The sequence below is a fragment of the Psammomys obesus genome, unplaced genomic scaffold (assembly GCF_907164565.1).
Source record: "Psammomys obesus unplaced genomic scaffold, mPsaObe1.curated_primary_1811, whole genome shotgun sequence".
Lineage (NCBI taxonomy): Eukaryota > Metazoa > Chordata > Mammalia > Rodentia > Muridae > Psammomys > Psammomys obesus.
This window is the reverse complement of record NW_026596234.1, coordinates 11,083,662-11,096,232: the sequence shown is the minus strand read 5'-3', so window position 1 is coordinate 11,096,232 and position 12,571 is coordinate 11,083,662. Positions and strand designations below refer to the sequence as shown.

Here is a 12,571-nt window from a genome sequence, read left to right as displayed (position 1 = left end):
TGATGCATAACTGCCAGACATGAGGTGAGGGTGCTTCTGAGTACTCTACATGGTTTTGGAATGGGAAGTCTGAAAGCCAAATCCAGATCCATACAAACTCCATATGGAATGCCTGGGTTCCAGGTACTGATTTCCCAGGCAACGGGACCTGTTTCTTAGTCATGAAGCTGCTAGAGTTCACAGGGTGCTCAATCCTACTTTAATCTACCTCAACAGGACAATGGCTGGAGCCAGCAATGGTGGCTGACATCCTGCTGACAGGTAGTTCACAATATAGAATAGTAATCAACTAAGAATTCACATGAGCATTCTCAATCTGAACTATAGATTTGGCCTATTAACTACGATATCTTGTCCCAGAAAAACCAAAGCCAGATCGATAGGAGCAGAAAGACTAGGTCATGCAAGACCCCCTTTTCAGCACAGATGGCAGTCGTATTTGTTCACTCCAATCCCAAGTACTCATCAGAAGGAGACAACAGGATCTCCGGAAATGTACATCCAGCCCACAGTGACACTAAACAGGAGACTTAACCAAACCACTCCTGGGACTTGGTGAGCTGGACAGGAAACTCCCTCCAGCAAATACTAATCTCAACTGGATGGACCCCAGGGGCAGGCTGCTTACTGCAGGGAAGATGAAGCCTTGCCCCAGGCTTGCCCATGCAGGGAGCTAGGCCACCTGGCAGTGAGAGTCCCAGCAGTCACCTTCTCTTCTGACTTGAGCGCTGGCTTAGCAGGCTGTGCCTGGGGCACTTTGAACCCCAGGATCTCCAGCATGTTCTCAGCAGCATTGCGCTTGGCCACCTTCTTATTGGTACCCGCTCCTTCTGCTGTGTGATTGCCAACCTTTACCTGCATAAAACACCAATAGAAGACCTATGACTAGACCCATTAAAGCATGACAGGAACCGGTATGCTGCCACAAGTCTTTGGTAATGTGTTTTGTGTCCTCTCATTTTGAAAGACTCACTGCCACACTCAAGTTAGAGATGTTTCACAACTTTTTTTAAAAGTTTAAAAGACTACTGTATAGAAAATGTGTACCACAATACTTTCCATCACCATATTCATAAAGACAGATAAGTGTCTAGATCTAACCACAGTGGCGCCCTCCTCCCTCTCCTGAGGGCTGGCTGTTGGACAACTTCCAGCACACTTCATTAAAGCTGTTCCTCACCACAGGTATCTGGCTACTAAAATCAAAATCTCTGCCAAAAACCTGATAGGATAATGGGAGAACTTCCCTGGCCTGTGCAGGGGGGCCAAGACCAGCCACTTCAGGCAAACTGCCTCTGATCCACCTTCCTCTTACTAAATGGATCCTCACTTTCTTACCTTTGTTTCTGTGTTTGGTTTTTGAGACAGGGTCTCACTATGTAGAGCAGGCTGTTCTGGTTCTCTCAGAGATCCACCTGCCTTTTGCCTCTGCCCCAGTGAGCTGAAATTAAGGCATGCAGCACCAAGCCCAGCTAACTGCAGCACTGTCAGAGAACAGACCATCAGGACTGTTATGGTCAGGGAAAAGCCGCCCACAGCCGCAGCCAACTCACCTGCATCACAAACTCCCTGCGACGTGGAAGGCCTCGTTCTGTAAGAAGCATGTACTCTGGCTCCTTCTCCTTTTTTGCCTGCTGGATCTGTGCCAGTCTGCTAATAGGGTTCATCCCCTGGCCATAATCTGGGGCTGTCTGTAGCTGAAAACAAAACAAAGAGGAGACAGTGTGCTGTTACTGAGACAGGACCCACTAATCCAAAGTCAGCAGATGACAGGAGACGAGAAAGCTGATGCACATGGCTGGGGACACTAACATACGAGGATTGCCACCTAACAGGCTGTGTGACCACACTGGGCTGTTGACAAGAATGACAAAAAGGGTAGATGGAGTCAGGGTCAAGAGCTGTGGTTGGCTGAATCCACCAGGGGACTCAGGGCCTGGCTTTCTCATCACTAAACCCCAGAAACCACTTAAAGCATTTCTAAAGCCCTCAATCTTAAGATGCAGCTCGGCGGTAGAGGGCTTGGCCAGCACACCTGAGGACCTCATTCACTCTCCAGTACTACAAAAACAAGACCTACTATGAATTTTTAAAAACCCTCCAGCTGAGGCCCTGGAAAGGAGGCTCACAAGCCTCTGAGCACACTAGAGGGTTCTTCCCCATTGCACCTGTCAGACATGATAAAAGTGATTTTTCAGGACGCAGCAAACAAAAAAGGAGTGGCTGGCCCAAGTCTTGTCCCTTTCTGGTGCTGAAAATTGATCAACTTTTTTCGTTTTGTTTTGAATAAAAAATTATTTTTATCTTATGTGTATGAGCGTTTTGTCTGCATGTATTGCCACACATGTGCCTGGTGCTCATGGAGGTAAGAAGGAGCCAAATCCCCCAGAACTGGAGTTACAGTTATGAGATACCTTGTAGGAGCCCAGAGATGCACCCAGGTCCCCTACTAGAGCGGCTAGTACTTTCAACTCCTGCGCCATCTCTCTAGCCCTCACAGTTCAGTTTTTGTTTTTTGTTTTTTTTTTTTTTTTTTTTTATAGATCCATTAAGTTTCATTCAGACATCAAAAAGCAAGCTGGGTGTGCTGGTGTACATGTATGATCCCAGCACTTAGGAAGCAGAGGCAGGCGTTCTCTGAGTTTAAGGCCAGCCTGATCTACAAAGCATGTCCAGGACAGCCAAGGCTACCCAGAAAAACCCTGCCTCAGGGACAAAAAAAAAAAAAAACCAAAAGCCTTTTGGAACAGTCTCTGCAGACCCTGCTACCCAAGACCTGGCCCTGTGGTACAATTTCCACCTTGAACTCTGAGCTGGAGGTAGCTCAAGATAGCTTTAAACATTCCACACAGAGACCAAAAGGCTGTGATGCCGACCCACAGAGGAACCTGACACCTGGACGTGTTTCTCCTCAACCCACTCAGGGGCCTCATCTTTATACAACTGTAGTTCATGTGTGGTATCTGTAAAACATCCACTGTGCGACCATGTGATGCTGGGAAGCAGCCAGGCTTCTACCCCCATTGCAACAGGCAGTCCCTGTCGTGAGGGCCCCACCTTGCCCGTGAGTGTTGAGGGAAGGTTCGCTCACCCTGCACGCGGGCTGACTTTTCTTCTTGATTCTGGGTTTCACTCGCTCCACAGCAGGCAGAGGTGGCAGCCTCCTCAGCTGCTCCAGCACGGCCCTTGCCGCATTCTTCTTGGAGATCTTCTTACTCTTCCCTTCTCCTTCCCCTACAAACTCCCCGACTGAAACCCTGGTCATAAAGTTCTTCATGTGGGGTGGGCCACTCTCCCGGGCCACCTGTGTCAGAGGGAAAGACTGAGTGAAAGCGTGACAGACACTTGTTAAAAGTGGTAGGGCACAATGCTTGGCACACTCACTTCAAAGAAATGCATGTGGAGAGGGGAACCTGTGCGAACACAGGTGCAAAGTATCAGAGGAGAAAGGAAGGAGAGGTTTTATTTACAGTACAGCAGCCTTGAAAATTCAGACAATTGTCACTGTCACTTCCACCCCCACAGATGACTGCTCATCCTCCTCACTGACTGCAGACCCTGGGAACAAGAATACAACCTTCACGGGTCTCCCCAAAAGGTCCCAAGAAGACAGAGACTGCCTGCAAGGAGCACCTCCATCATAGAGCCCTAAACCAACGCACAAAGCCAAACGGCCCGCATCCCAGAGTGGTGCTGCACAATGCTGTGAGGACCCTAGGAAAGACGCACACCCTGGATCTAGTCTCTTAGAATGACAGCCACATCACAAACTTTTAACCACCACCAAGCTCATAAAAACAAAGGCTGCAAAAAACAAAAACAAAACAAAACCCCACAAGAAGAGAGGAGAATGCAGGCAGAGGACGTATGTGAGAGAACACATCACAGCAGGGCTCAACTTCCTGTATGAACAGTGGCATGGGCTGCAAGTCCTTGCAATCACACACCTACTCTAATCACAGGAATTTGTTCTACATCCGCTTCATGATGAAGCAACTGGTCACAGTGGAGGCTAACACTAAGATATGCTCTCCCAGAGGAAAAAAAGCAGATGAGATTTTAGCCACCAGTGAAGGAAGGACACATTTACTGCCCTGCTTTAAGCTGTTCTGCCAAATTTGACATTTTTGAAAACAAAGTTGGAAAAAAAAAAAAAACAAAAAACAAAAACGCCCAGGAAACAAAGTGTGTCATATAAGTGCTATTCAGGCGAGGAGTGCAGAGGTGCTCACATCCCGCCTGCCCTCCCCTGCAGAATCCAAGACAGTGTGATCCATATCCTCCATCAAACAGGAATGTTACCGACTCACTCTGACCTAACAGCCCACCTCCACTGTCAGCAATAGTGCCTACTCACACCTAGGCTCCATGAAGCTAAATCTGGAGTACAATCTAGGCAGTCTTGGTGTGAACATGTTGGTGCCAGGAAGCTCTGTCCTCCTATTAAATACCTAACTCAGATTCCTGACAGACTACATACAAAACCTGACCAAAAATACATACAAAACGTGACCAAAAATTAACTACTATATTCACTCATTTATACTTTCTGAGAATCTAAACTGCCATATGCAAGAGAGAAGGCAGCTGCCGTCCCCCCCCCCCTTCTAAGAATGGATGTGACTCTGACCTTCTGACTGACAATCACTCAGCAGGAAGTGGACACCATCTACAGATGAGCCCCAATGGTTCCACATTACTACCTTATTTGTTTTGAATGTAAATGTCCCCACAGTCCCAGGCACTAGAAGACACTTAGTCCCCAGTTGGTGGCGCTCTCTGAGTGAGTCAAGGAGGTACTAAGGCACTAATCTAAGGAAGATTACTGTGGACAGCATTGAAAGTGCAGAGCTCATCCTATTTCCAGTTCACCCTTGTTTCATGTTTACCACTGAGGTGATGAACTCTCAGCATCCTGCTCTTTCAGCCACATCTACCCACTTGCCGCTACGATGGACTCTGGAAGCATTAGCCCGAACAAACTCTCCCACCCGTAAGCTGCCTCGATCATGGCGTTTTATCACAAGAGAAAAGTAACACATCTTACAAAACCATCACTATGGGGCTCCCTGATGACTTCTCTTGGGTGGCTGCTTGAGAAGTCTCTGGAATACTACCTAAACAGGTGTGGAAGTGGAGGAGGGAAGAAAGTAACTTAGTCCCCAGCCATATAGTACCTCCCCAAGAAAAGACAGGATACAGGACCAGGAAGCTCTGATTCCTGAAGAAAGGAACAAGGGCAATTCTCACACCAGCTGGTCTGGGAGGCAAGCACAGCTCTTAACCCAAAGCTTTGCCAGTCAACCCCACCTGGCTATGGGGTGAAGGGTGAATGAGTAACTCTGACAGGAAAAAGTATAGATTTTCTGAAGAAAAATAAGGGGATCACTATAAATGCAGAATTAAAATATTCTATAAGATAACAGCTTCACAAAGGCAACAGCAGAATATGCTAGGTGGGTAAAGGGCCTGCCATGCAAGCATGAGATCCTGAGTGTAATCCAGCACCCATGGTAGAAAAGCATAGTGTGGTGTCACACTTATAGTCTCAGTAATGGAGAGGTAAAGACAGGACAGACCGGGGCTCACTAGCCAACCAGCCACCCTAGCTAACTTGGGGATCCCAAGGTAAGTTAAGATAAGAGACTTTGCTTTGGAAAAAGAAGATGGAGCAATGAGATGGCTTTGTGGATACAGCAATTGCTATGTAAGCTTGAGGACCTGTGTTTGATCCTTGAAAGGAGGAGAAAACGGACTCTACAAAGTTATCCTTTGGCTTCTACGTGTGCTGTGGTACGCTCATTCTCTCTCTCTCACACACACACACACACACACACACACACTACTCATTTTTTTTAAAAACCAAAGTTTAAATTTTGGGGGGCTGGCAAAACACCTCAGTGGTTAGAGACACTTGCTACCTGTCAGATACAAAGGAAACTCCATCTCCCCAAATTCTGGTAGTTAGCAAAAAACCAGCATTCCCCTGGGATCTGGTGAAGCTGTTCTCCCTCTACCAAAAGGAATCCTTTCCTTTCCACTGGCAAAAGGGACAAGTGCCCGCCTGTGCCACTGATGAGCATACCAAAGAGCATGCTGACTTCCAGGTCCCCAGGTGTCACAAGTATCTGTTATACATTCAGAGTCCATGCTGACACCCTGACTATTCTCACCACACCCTAAACTTATCCAGCTCAGGGGCTTCCCTTCCTCCAGCTGTTCATTTCTTCTTATAACCCTACTATTTCAGCTGCGCCCTCTTACAACTTACTCTCTTGATCCTCCTCCTGTCTTCTTCTCTCTCCCTTCCAGACCAGGCCTAGTCTGCTGGCCACATTGAGTCTACTATTTTCTCTCTCCGATCTGGACTCTTTCAGATGGGTTCGGTGGTTCTCTCCCATATATCCATAATAAAAAACTTTCCATCTGGCAGGGGTGGTGCACACCTTTGATCCCAGCACTTGGGAGGCAGAGACAGGTGAATGAAGTTCAAGGCCAGCCATATCTACAGAGCAAGTTCCAGGACAGCCAGAGCTACACTGAGAAACTGTCTTGAAAAACCAAAACCAACCAACCAACCAACCAACCAACCAACAACCTTCCTCCTAACCGTACTTTGGAGTGGTCATATTGTCAGTTTATACACTACCAAGACTGACAATCTGAGTTCAAGTCCTAGGATCCATATGGTAAGTAAAGGAGAACTAATTTCTGCAGGTTATCATGGTCTCCACAGGCATGAACAAGTGTATACACACACACACATAAAATAAACATTTTTTAAAAAGTGGACGGCTCCTATGGTTGAATACAATACACATGAAAACACATACATAAACCCCTGTACACACCACACAGAAAAGCATGCAAATACCCCTGTACATACACACAAACACAAAAGTAAGTAAAAACTAATAATACTCTTTCAGAGCTGGGGCATACAGCTCAGTTGGTAGGATACCTGTACACATAAGGCCCTGAGCTCCATCCTTAGCACTACATAAAGCAGGCATGGTGGTATACCCTGCGATCCCGGGGGCAGAGGTAGAGGCAGGAGAAAAAAAAAAAAGAGTTCAAGACTATCCTTGGCTACATAGGGAATCTGAGGCCTGGACTAGAGACCCTGTTTTCAATACAAGGACAAATCTCAAAAACAAAAAAATCACCACCACTACCACAAAACCAATCAAGAACAAAACTAAAAAGAAAACTCTAGGCCAGGTGGTGGTGGTGGCAGTGGTGCGCACACACACTCACTCTCTCTCTCTCTCTCTCTCTCTCTCTCTCTCTCTCCCTCTCTCTGTAGGGGGCTGGAGCACTGGCTGCTCTACAGAGGACCCGAGTTTAGTTTCCAGTACACACATGACAGTGCATAGCAGCCCCAGCTCCAGGGGGATTCATCACCCTCTACTGGCCCCTGAGAGCAACGCACGCAACATGGGACAAACACAGACCCAGAAACAAAATTAAAATTTTAAAAAGAAAATAATGAAGCAATTAGGCTAGGTGTGGCAGCATATGTCTTTAACTTCAGCACCCAAAAGGCAGAGGCAGGCAAACCTCCATGAGTTCCAGGGCAACCAGGGCTACATAGGGAGACCCTATCTCAAACAAACAAGAAAGAATTTGCCATGTTAAAAACAGCAATAAAAACTTAAGAAAATCTTCCTCTCTTTCCTAGTGTATTGAGACTAGTCTGGAACAGAAACGAATTAAAATATACTTTATTTTGCATTTTGAGCAAACAACCCATTAATTACTGTTTTAAGAATATCAGATCTCTAAGATATGATTATTAAAATAGTACCTAGGGACAGGCCCTAGACAATGAGGAAACTACATCCCTTTTAAAGTAACCCTGGCAGATCTCGGAGCCACTGTGGAGGTCAATCTCAATTATCAAGCTGAACACATGCCTCTGGGTATCTGTCAGATCCTGAGCACTCCCACAACACTGAAAATTGGTGGACAATGGAAGGTGGGCTTACTTGGTGGAAATGATTTACTGAGGATAGTCCTTTAAGGGGTACATCTTGGCCCTGGCCCTTTCCTGTTAATCCTCTCTGCTTCCCAAGTCCCATCTGTAAGTGGTTTTCCTCTAAAGCTTCCTGCTCTGACACAGCCACCCTCCTCAGAGACCTCTGAAACTGGGAGCCATTCCCTCCCCACTCCAGGCTGTTGCTCCTGAGTATGTGTCACACAGCAAGCCTGTCTGAGCCCACACCTATAGAGGGACATAATATCTAGGGTGTGAAGCTGCTTTCCAGAGCAATGGAAGGGACAAGACCTGTGTGCCACGGTGCAGGTGTGAAGACAAGCATGGCACAGTTCACTTGTCTAGGTTCAAAAAGACCCTCAGACACTCCAGGACCTTCAGGAGGAAATAGTAACTACTACTCTCCTGAGAGGAAGAGTCTGGGCCATCACTGGAAGGGTCACTTTATAGGAGTACTGCTCCAATATTTAGGGAGAAGCTGATCCCATAAAGAATCCTGACAGGATTTGGCAGGGCAATGTTGTGCATGTGAAATAGGCTTACCTCAAAATTCACAGGCAAATTCCGCTTCAGCGCAATCTCAAACACTTGGCTTATTTCTGATTTATTGAGGTTTTCTTCCTCTGATTCTCTTCCATTCATCTACAGAAGAGTAATTGTTAAAAGTCAATTTTGAAGCTGGGCAGTGGTGGCACACGCCTTTAATCCCAGTGCTTTGGGGGCAGAGGAAGGATCTCTGAGTTTGAGGCTAGCCTGATCTACAGAGAGTGAGTTCCAGGACAGCCAAGGCTATACAGTCTGCTATACAGTCCCTAAAACTAAAACTAAATTATAAATAAACAAACAAACAAATAAATAAATGGCAGCTTTCAGTCAAGCCATCAACAGTTGGCGGACACTGAACCTTGACTCCACAGATTTAACAATGAACCGGAGACCAAGGCCACATAGTATTGAATCTTAAGCCTCATGTCAAACACTGTCAGTCTGCAGCTAGTAGAGGCACTGCAATAAGCCACGGCCTCACACCTTCAGGTACAGCGGGCCCAGCTGTGCTGTGGAAAGCACCAGTGTGGAAGAGAGCAAGCATAGCGAAGTCTATAAGCCAGGCAGTCAGAGGGAAGTCCCTCTGCAGCTGCTGCACGGGTACACTACAGAGCCCCTGGAAACTATGTTTGTAAAGAGTACAGTGAACAGAATGCCCAACAGCCCTGGCTCACACAGGCAAATAGACAAGGCACAAACTAAAAAATCTCCGCAACCAGAGCAGAGTCCACCTTGGTATCAAGGGTCACCAGTCCTCCTGCCAGGAGGGATCAGAGGGGCCTCGGGCACCTCTATGAGCTGTTAACACAGATTCTACAGAGTCTGTTGACAAAGTCAGGAGAAGCTAGGGCAGAAGCATCGGCAGTCTAGGACCTAGAGCTTCTAGCTTCACACTGCTACTTTCTTTTGCCAAATTTGTCAACTTCTGTTTCCAGGAACTCCCAATAAACTTGCTAACAGGACATGGCAAGACTAGTCGGGCTTTGCTGTGTGGGTCCGCACATCAAGTGGACCCACCCACAGGACAGTACACAAGCAAGCCCTAAAGATCAAATAAGATACCAGAAACAAAGTTCCTGGGTACAAATTCATGGCCACAATCCAGGCAAACTCCAGAACAAACAATTCTGTTTACTCCAGATCCACATATGGTTCTTTCTTCCACTCAACAGTGCGCTTCCTTCCCAGCCAGGACCCCTTCACTTGCTACTGTCATCCATAGCACGACATCCACACATGTACCCAGTGCTCTCCGATGCTTCCTTACTTCTCAACAGGAAGAACTCTGCCTTTCTTCTCCTTGTGGGCTCGCCACACTGCTCAAGCTGGACTCAGACTCTGGAACTCAAGGACACAGTCCAGCCTCGGCCTCCTAAGCAGCAAGGAGTAGAGGGCACACCATCTCCTGGCCTTTATGCCTGCTTTTCATAGCTCGTTCTTATTGCTGTCTTCCTACAAAGTACCTTATAAAGCTGAAGATCTATAAAAGTTTGGTTTGAAATCTGACAATGTATGAGGGAGCCAGATCACCTTGTGTTGTCCTCAGGCCCCATCCACCCTTGAGACAGTCTCTCACTGGAATGGAGACAGTCAGCTTAAGAATTACTTGCTCTTCAGTCACAGAAAAATGAATGAATGAATGAATGAATGAATGAGATTCCTTTCCTACCATGGTAGTTTTTTTAAAGATTTATTTATTTGTTTGTTTATTATGTATGCAGTGGTCTGTCTGCATGCACACCTGCACGCCAGAAGAGGGCACCAGGCCTCATTATAGATGGTTAGGAGCCACTATGTGGTTGCTGGGAATTGAACTCAGGCCCTTTGGAAGAACAGTCAGTGCTCTTCATCTCTGAGCCATCTCTCCAGCCCCCCATGGTAGTTTTAAATCACAGCCTAGGGCTAATAGCATAGGTCAGTGTGTAATTAGCATTACTCGTCAGCAACAGGAAAAACAAGCAAAAGGTGCCAAATTTTTCAACACTGTTCTGAAAGTGTGCTTCTCCACACTATGAACGCAGGAGAAACAACAGGATTACATGTGGACAAAAGTTATGATTGTGAGTGGCCTTTAATAAAAACAATACTTAAGGGCCAGGCATGGTGGCACACTCCTGTAATCCTAGCACTCAGGGAGGAGGCAGGGGCAGGTGGATCTCTGTGAATTTGAGGTCAGCCTCATCTTACAAAGCAAGACCAGGACAGCTAGGGCTACACAGAGAAACACTGTCTTAAAAAACTGAGGGAGGCGGGGGGAAGGGAGGGGAAGGGAGATGGCTTAGAGGTTAAGAGAACTGGCTGCTCTTCCGAAGGTCCTGAGTTCAATTCCCAGAAACCCCATGGTGGCTTACAACCATCTATAATTTGATCTGGTGCCCTCTTCTGGCGTGCAGGTGTACATGCAGGCACAACACTATAAATAAATCTTTACAGCACGTAATTACAACACGTAATAAATCAATCTTTAATACAATAATAAAGTTAAAAGGAAGGGGGGAGAAATCCAACAACACCATAAAAGGTGAGCCTCCTTATCTCCTTCCTTTGGCTCTGAGCCTGCCTAACCTATAAAACATGACAGAAAGCATGCTGTGACTTCTGGAAACCAGCTTTAAGAATTGGCTTTCACTTCCTATCTTTGAGAATGCTCATTCTTGAGAGGCAGTCACCAAATTGCTAGGAAGTGCCAACAGCCCTTGTAGGGAGCCATTCTACTACTAGGCCCTCCCAAGCTGGTGAGGTCCTGGTGAGTGTCCCCTGCCAGAACTATGCAGAGCAAATGAACTGCTATAGGTAGCCCTGCTCAAGCTGAAGATCTGTGAGCAAAATACATGCACAATGTTCTAGGATAATGTGCTAGCAAAAGACAGAAAGCATTTCTACAGAAAATGGTGGTGAGGCCAGAAATTCTCTAACTAAGCACCACAAATCTGTGGGTTATAGCTGGGTGTGGTGATTCACAGCTTTGATTTTAGGACTCAGGAGGCAGAAGCAGGCAGAGCTCTGTGAGTTAAAGGCCAGATTGGTCTACAATGTGAGTTCCAGACCAGCCAGAGCTACACAGAAAAAACAAACAAACAAAAAGCACCAATTAGCAGCTCCAAAAGCATTGGTGTCGGCCTTGAGAATCTTACGTTCACAACTCAACTGAGTCCCAACCTTACCAAATACATTCCCAACAAGTGTGTCACTCCCATGCCACTCGGCTTTCCTGCTGAGACATTGAAGAGACACTCTCCAGGCCACAGAATCTTGATGATTATCACCCAGTTAACTACAGACAGCAGCAGCAGCCTGAAAGTGGGTAGGGCGTGTTCCAGGCCTTGTCCACCTACCTCCAGCCTCTCTGGTGGAGGCTCATTCTGCAGAGTCCTCAGTGCTCTGGCAGTGGCATCATGTTTCACAGCTTGTCTCGTCTTTCCTTTACCATTAAACTGCTGTCCTCCCACAGAAAGCTCAACTTGGTACAGTAACGGTGGAACTGGAAATGGGTAAAAGTACCTACAAATACAGGGGTGGAGTTTCAGTCTCCATACCTTCTTCAGCAAATCCCATGTTTCCTGTACTGTGGCCCTGTCAGTGTTCACACTAGAAACGTCCCCTGGTCAGCACTATAGAGGCTGTCTCAAAGCTTACACTGACCTGCAGCTGCACAGTATAAACAAGCAGTGTGTGAGTCATATTTACATCAAAGCTCACAGCTGACAGATGGTATGTACCTGACTCGCCATGCAAAGCTATACTGACAGGGCCCAGAGGGACTAGGTACTGGCTGAAACAATCAGTTTGCTTTACTTTCTCAAGCCTTCAATTTGCACTTGCATGTCTCCCAAAGAGTTTGGGGTTTTAAAGATGAAGTCTTTTGGAAAGGGCCCTCATTTCCGAAATCTCGGCATCATCAACTTCAAACTCTGTATTTTTGAGTGTTTGCCTTTCTAAACCTCACCAGAGGAAGGAAGGCAAACAAACATCTACTTTCATCATTGATAAATTCATTAATGTCTCACTCCTGACAGCAAAGTTTTGAAC

The 12,571-nt window shown here is 46.6% G+C and overlaps 1 protein-coding gene across 3 annotated transcripts in view; it reads right to left on the bottom strand.

Moving 5' to 3' along the window:
- The window catches only part of Stau1 (staufen double-stranded RNA binding protein 1), a 44,490-nt gene that overhangs the window by 4,888 nt on the left and 27,031 nt on the right, over positions 1-12,571 (bottom strand). For 2 of the 3 annotated variants that reach the window (XM_055596139.1, XM_055596140.1), the window contains exons 3-7: positions 11,878-12,043; positions 8,540-8,638; positions 3,092-3,322; positions 1,554-1,697; positions 709-855 (exon numbers count right to left, since the gene is read on the bottom strand). In XM_055596139.1, the coding sequence (XP_055452114.1) occupies positions 709-855; positions 1,554-1,697; positions 3,092-3,322; positions 8,540-8,638; positions 11,878-12,043 (787 nt within the window). The remainder of the gene's footprint in view (positions 1-708; positions 856-1,553; positions 1,698-3,091; positions 3,323-8,539; positions 8,639-11,877; positions 12,044-12,571) is intronic. The other variant, XM_055596141.1, reaches the window with a different exon arrangement.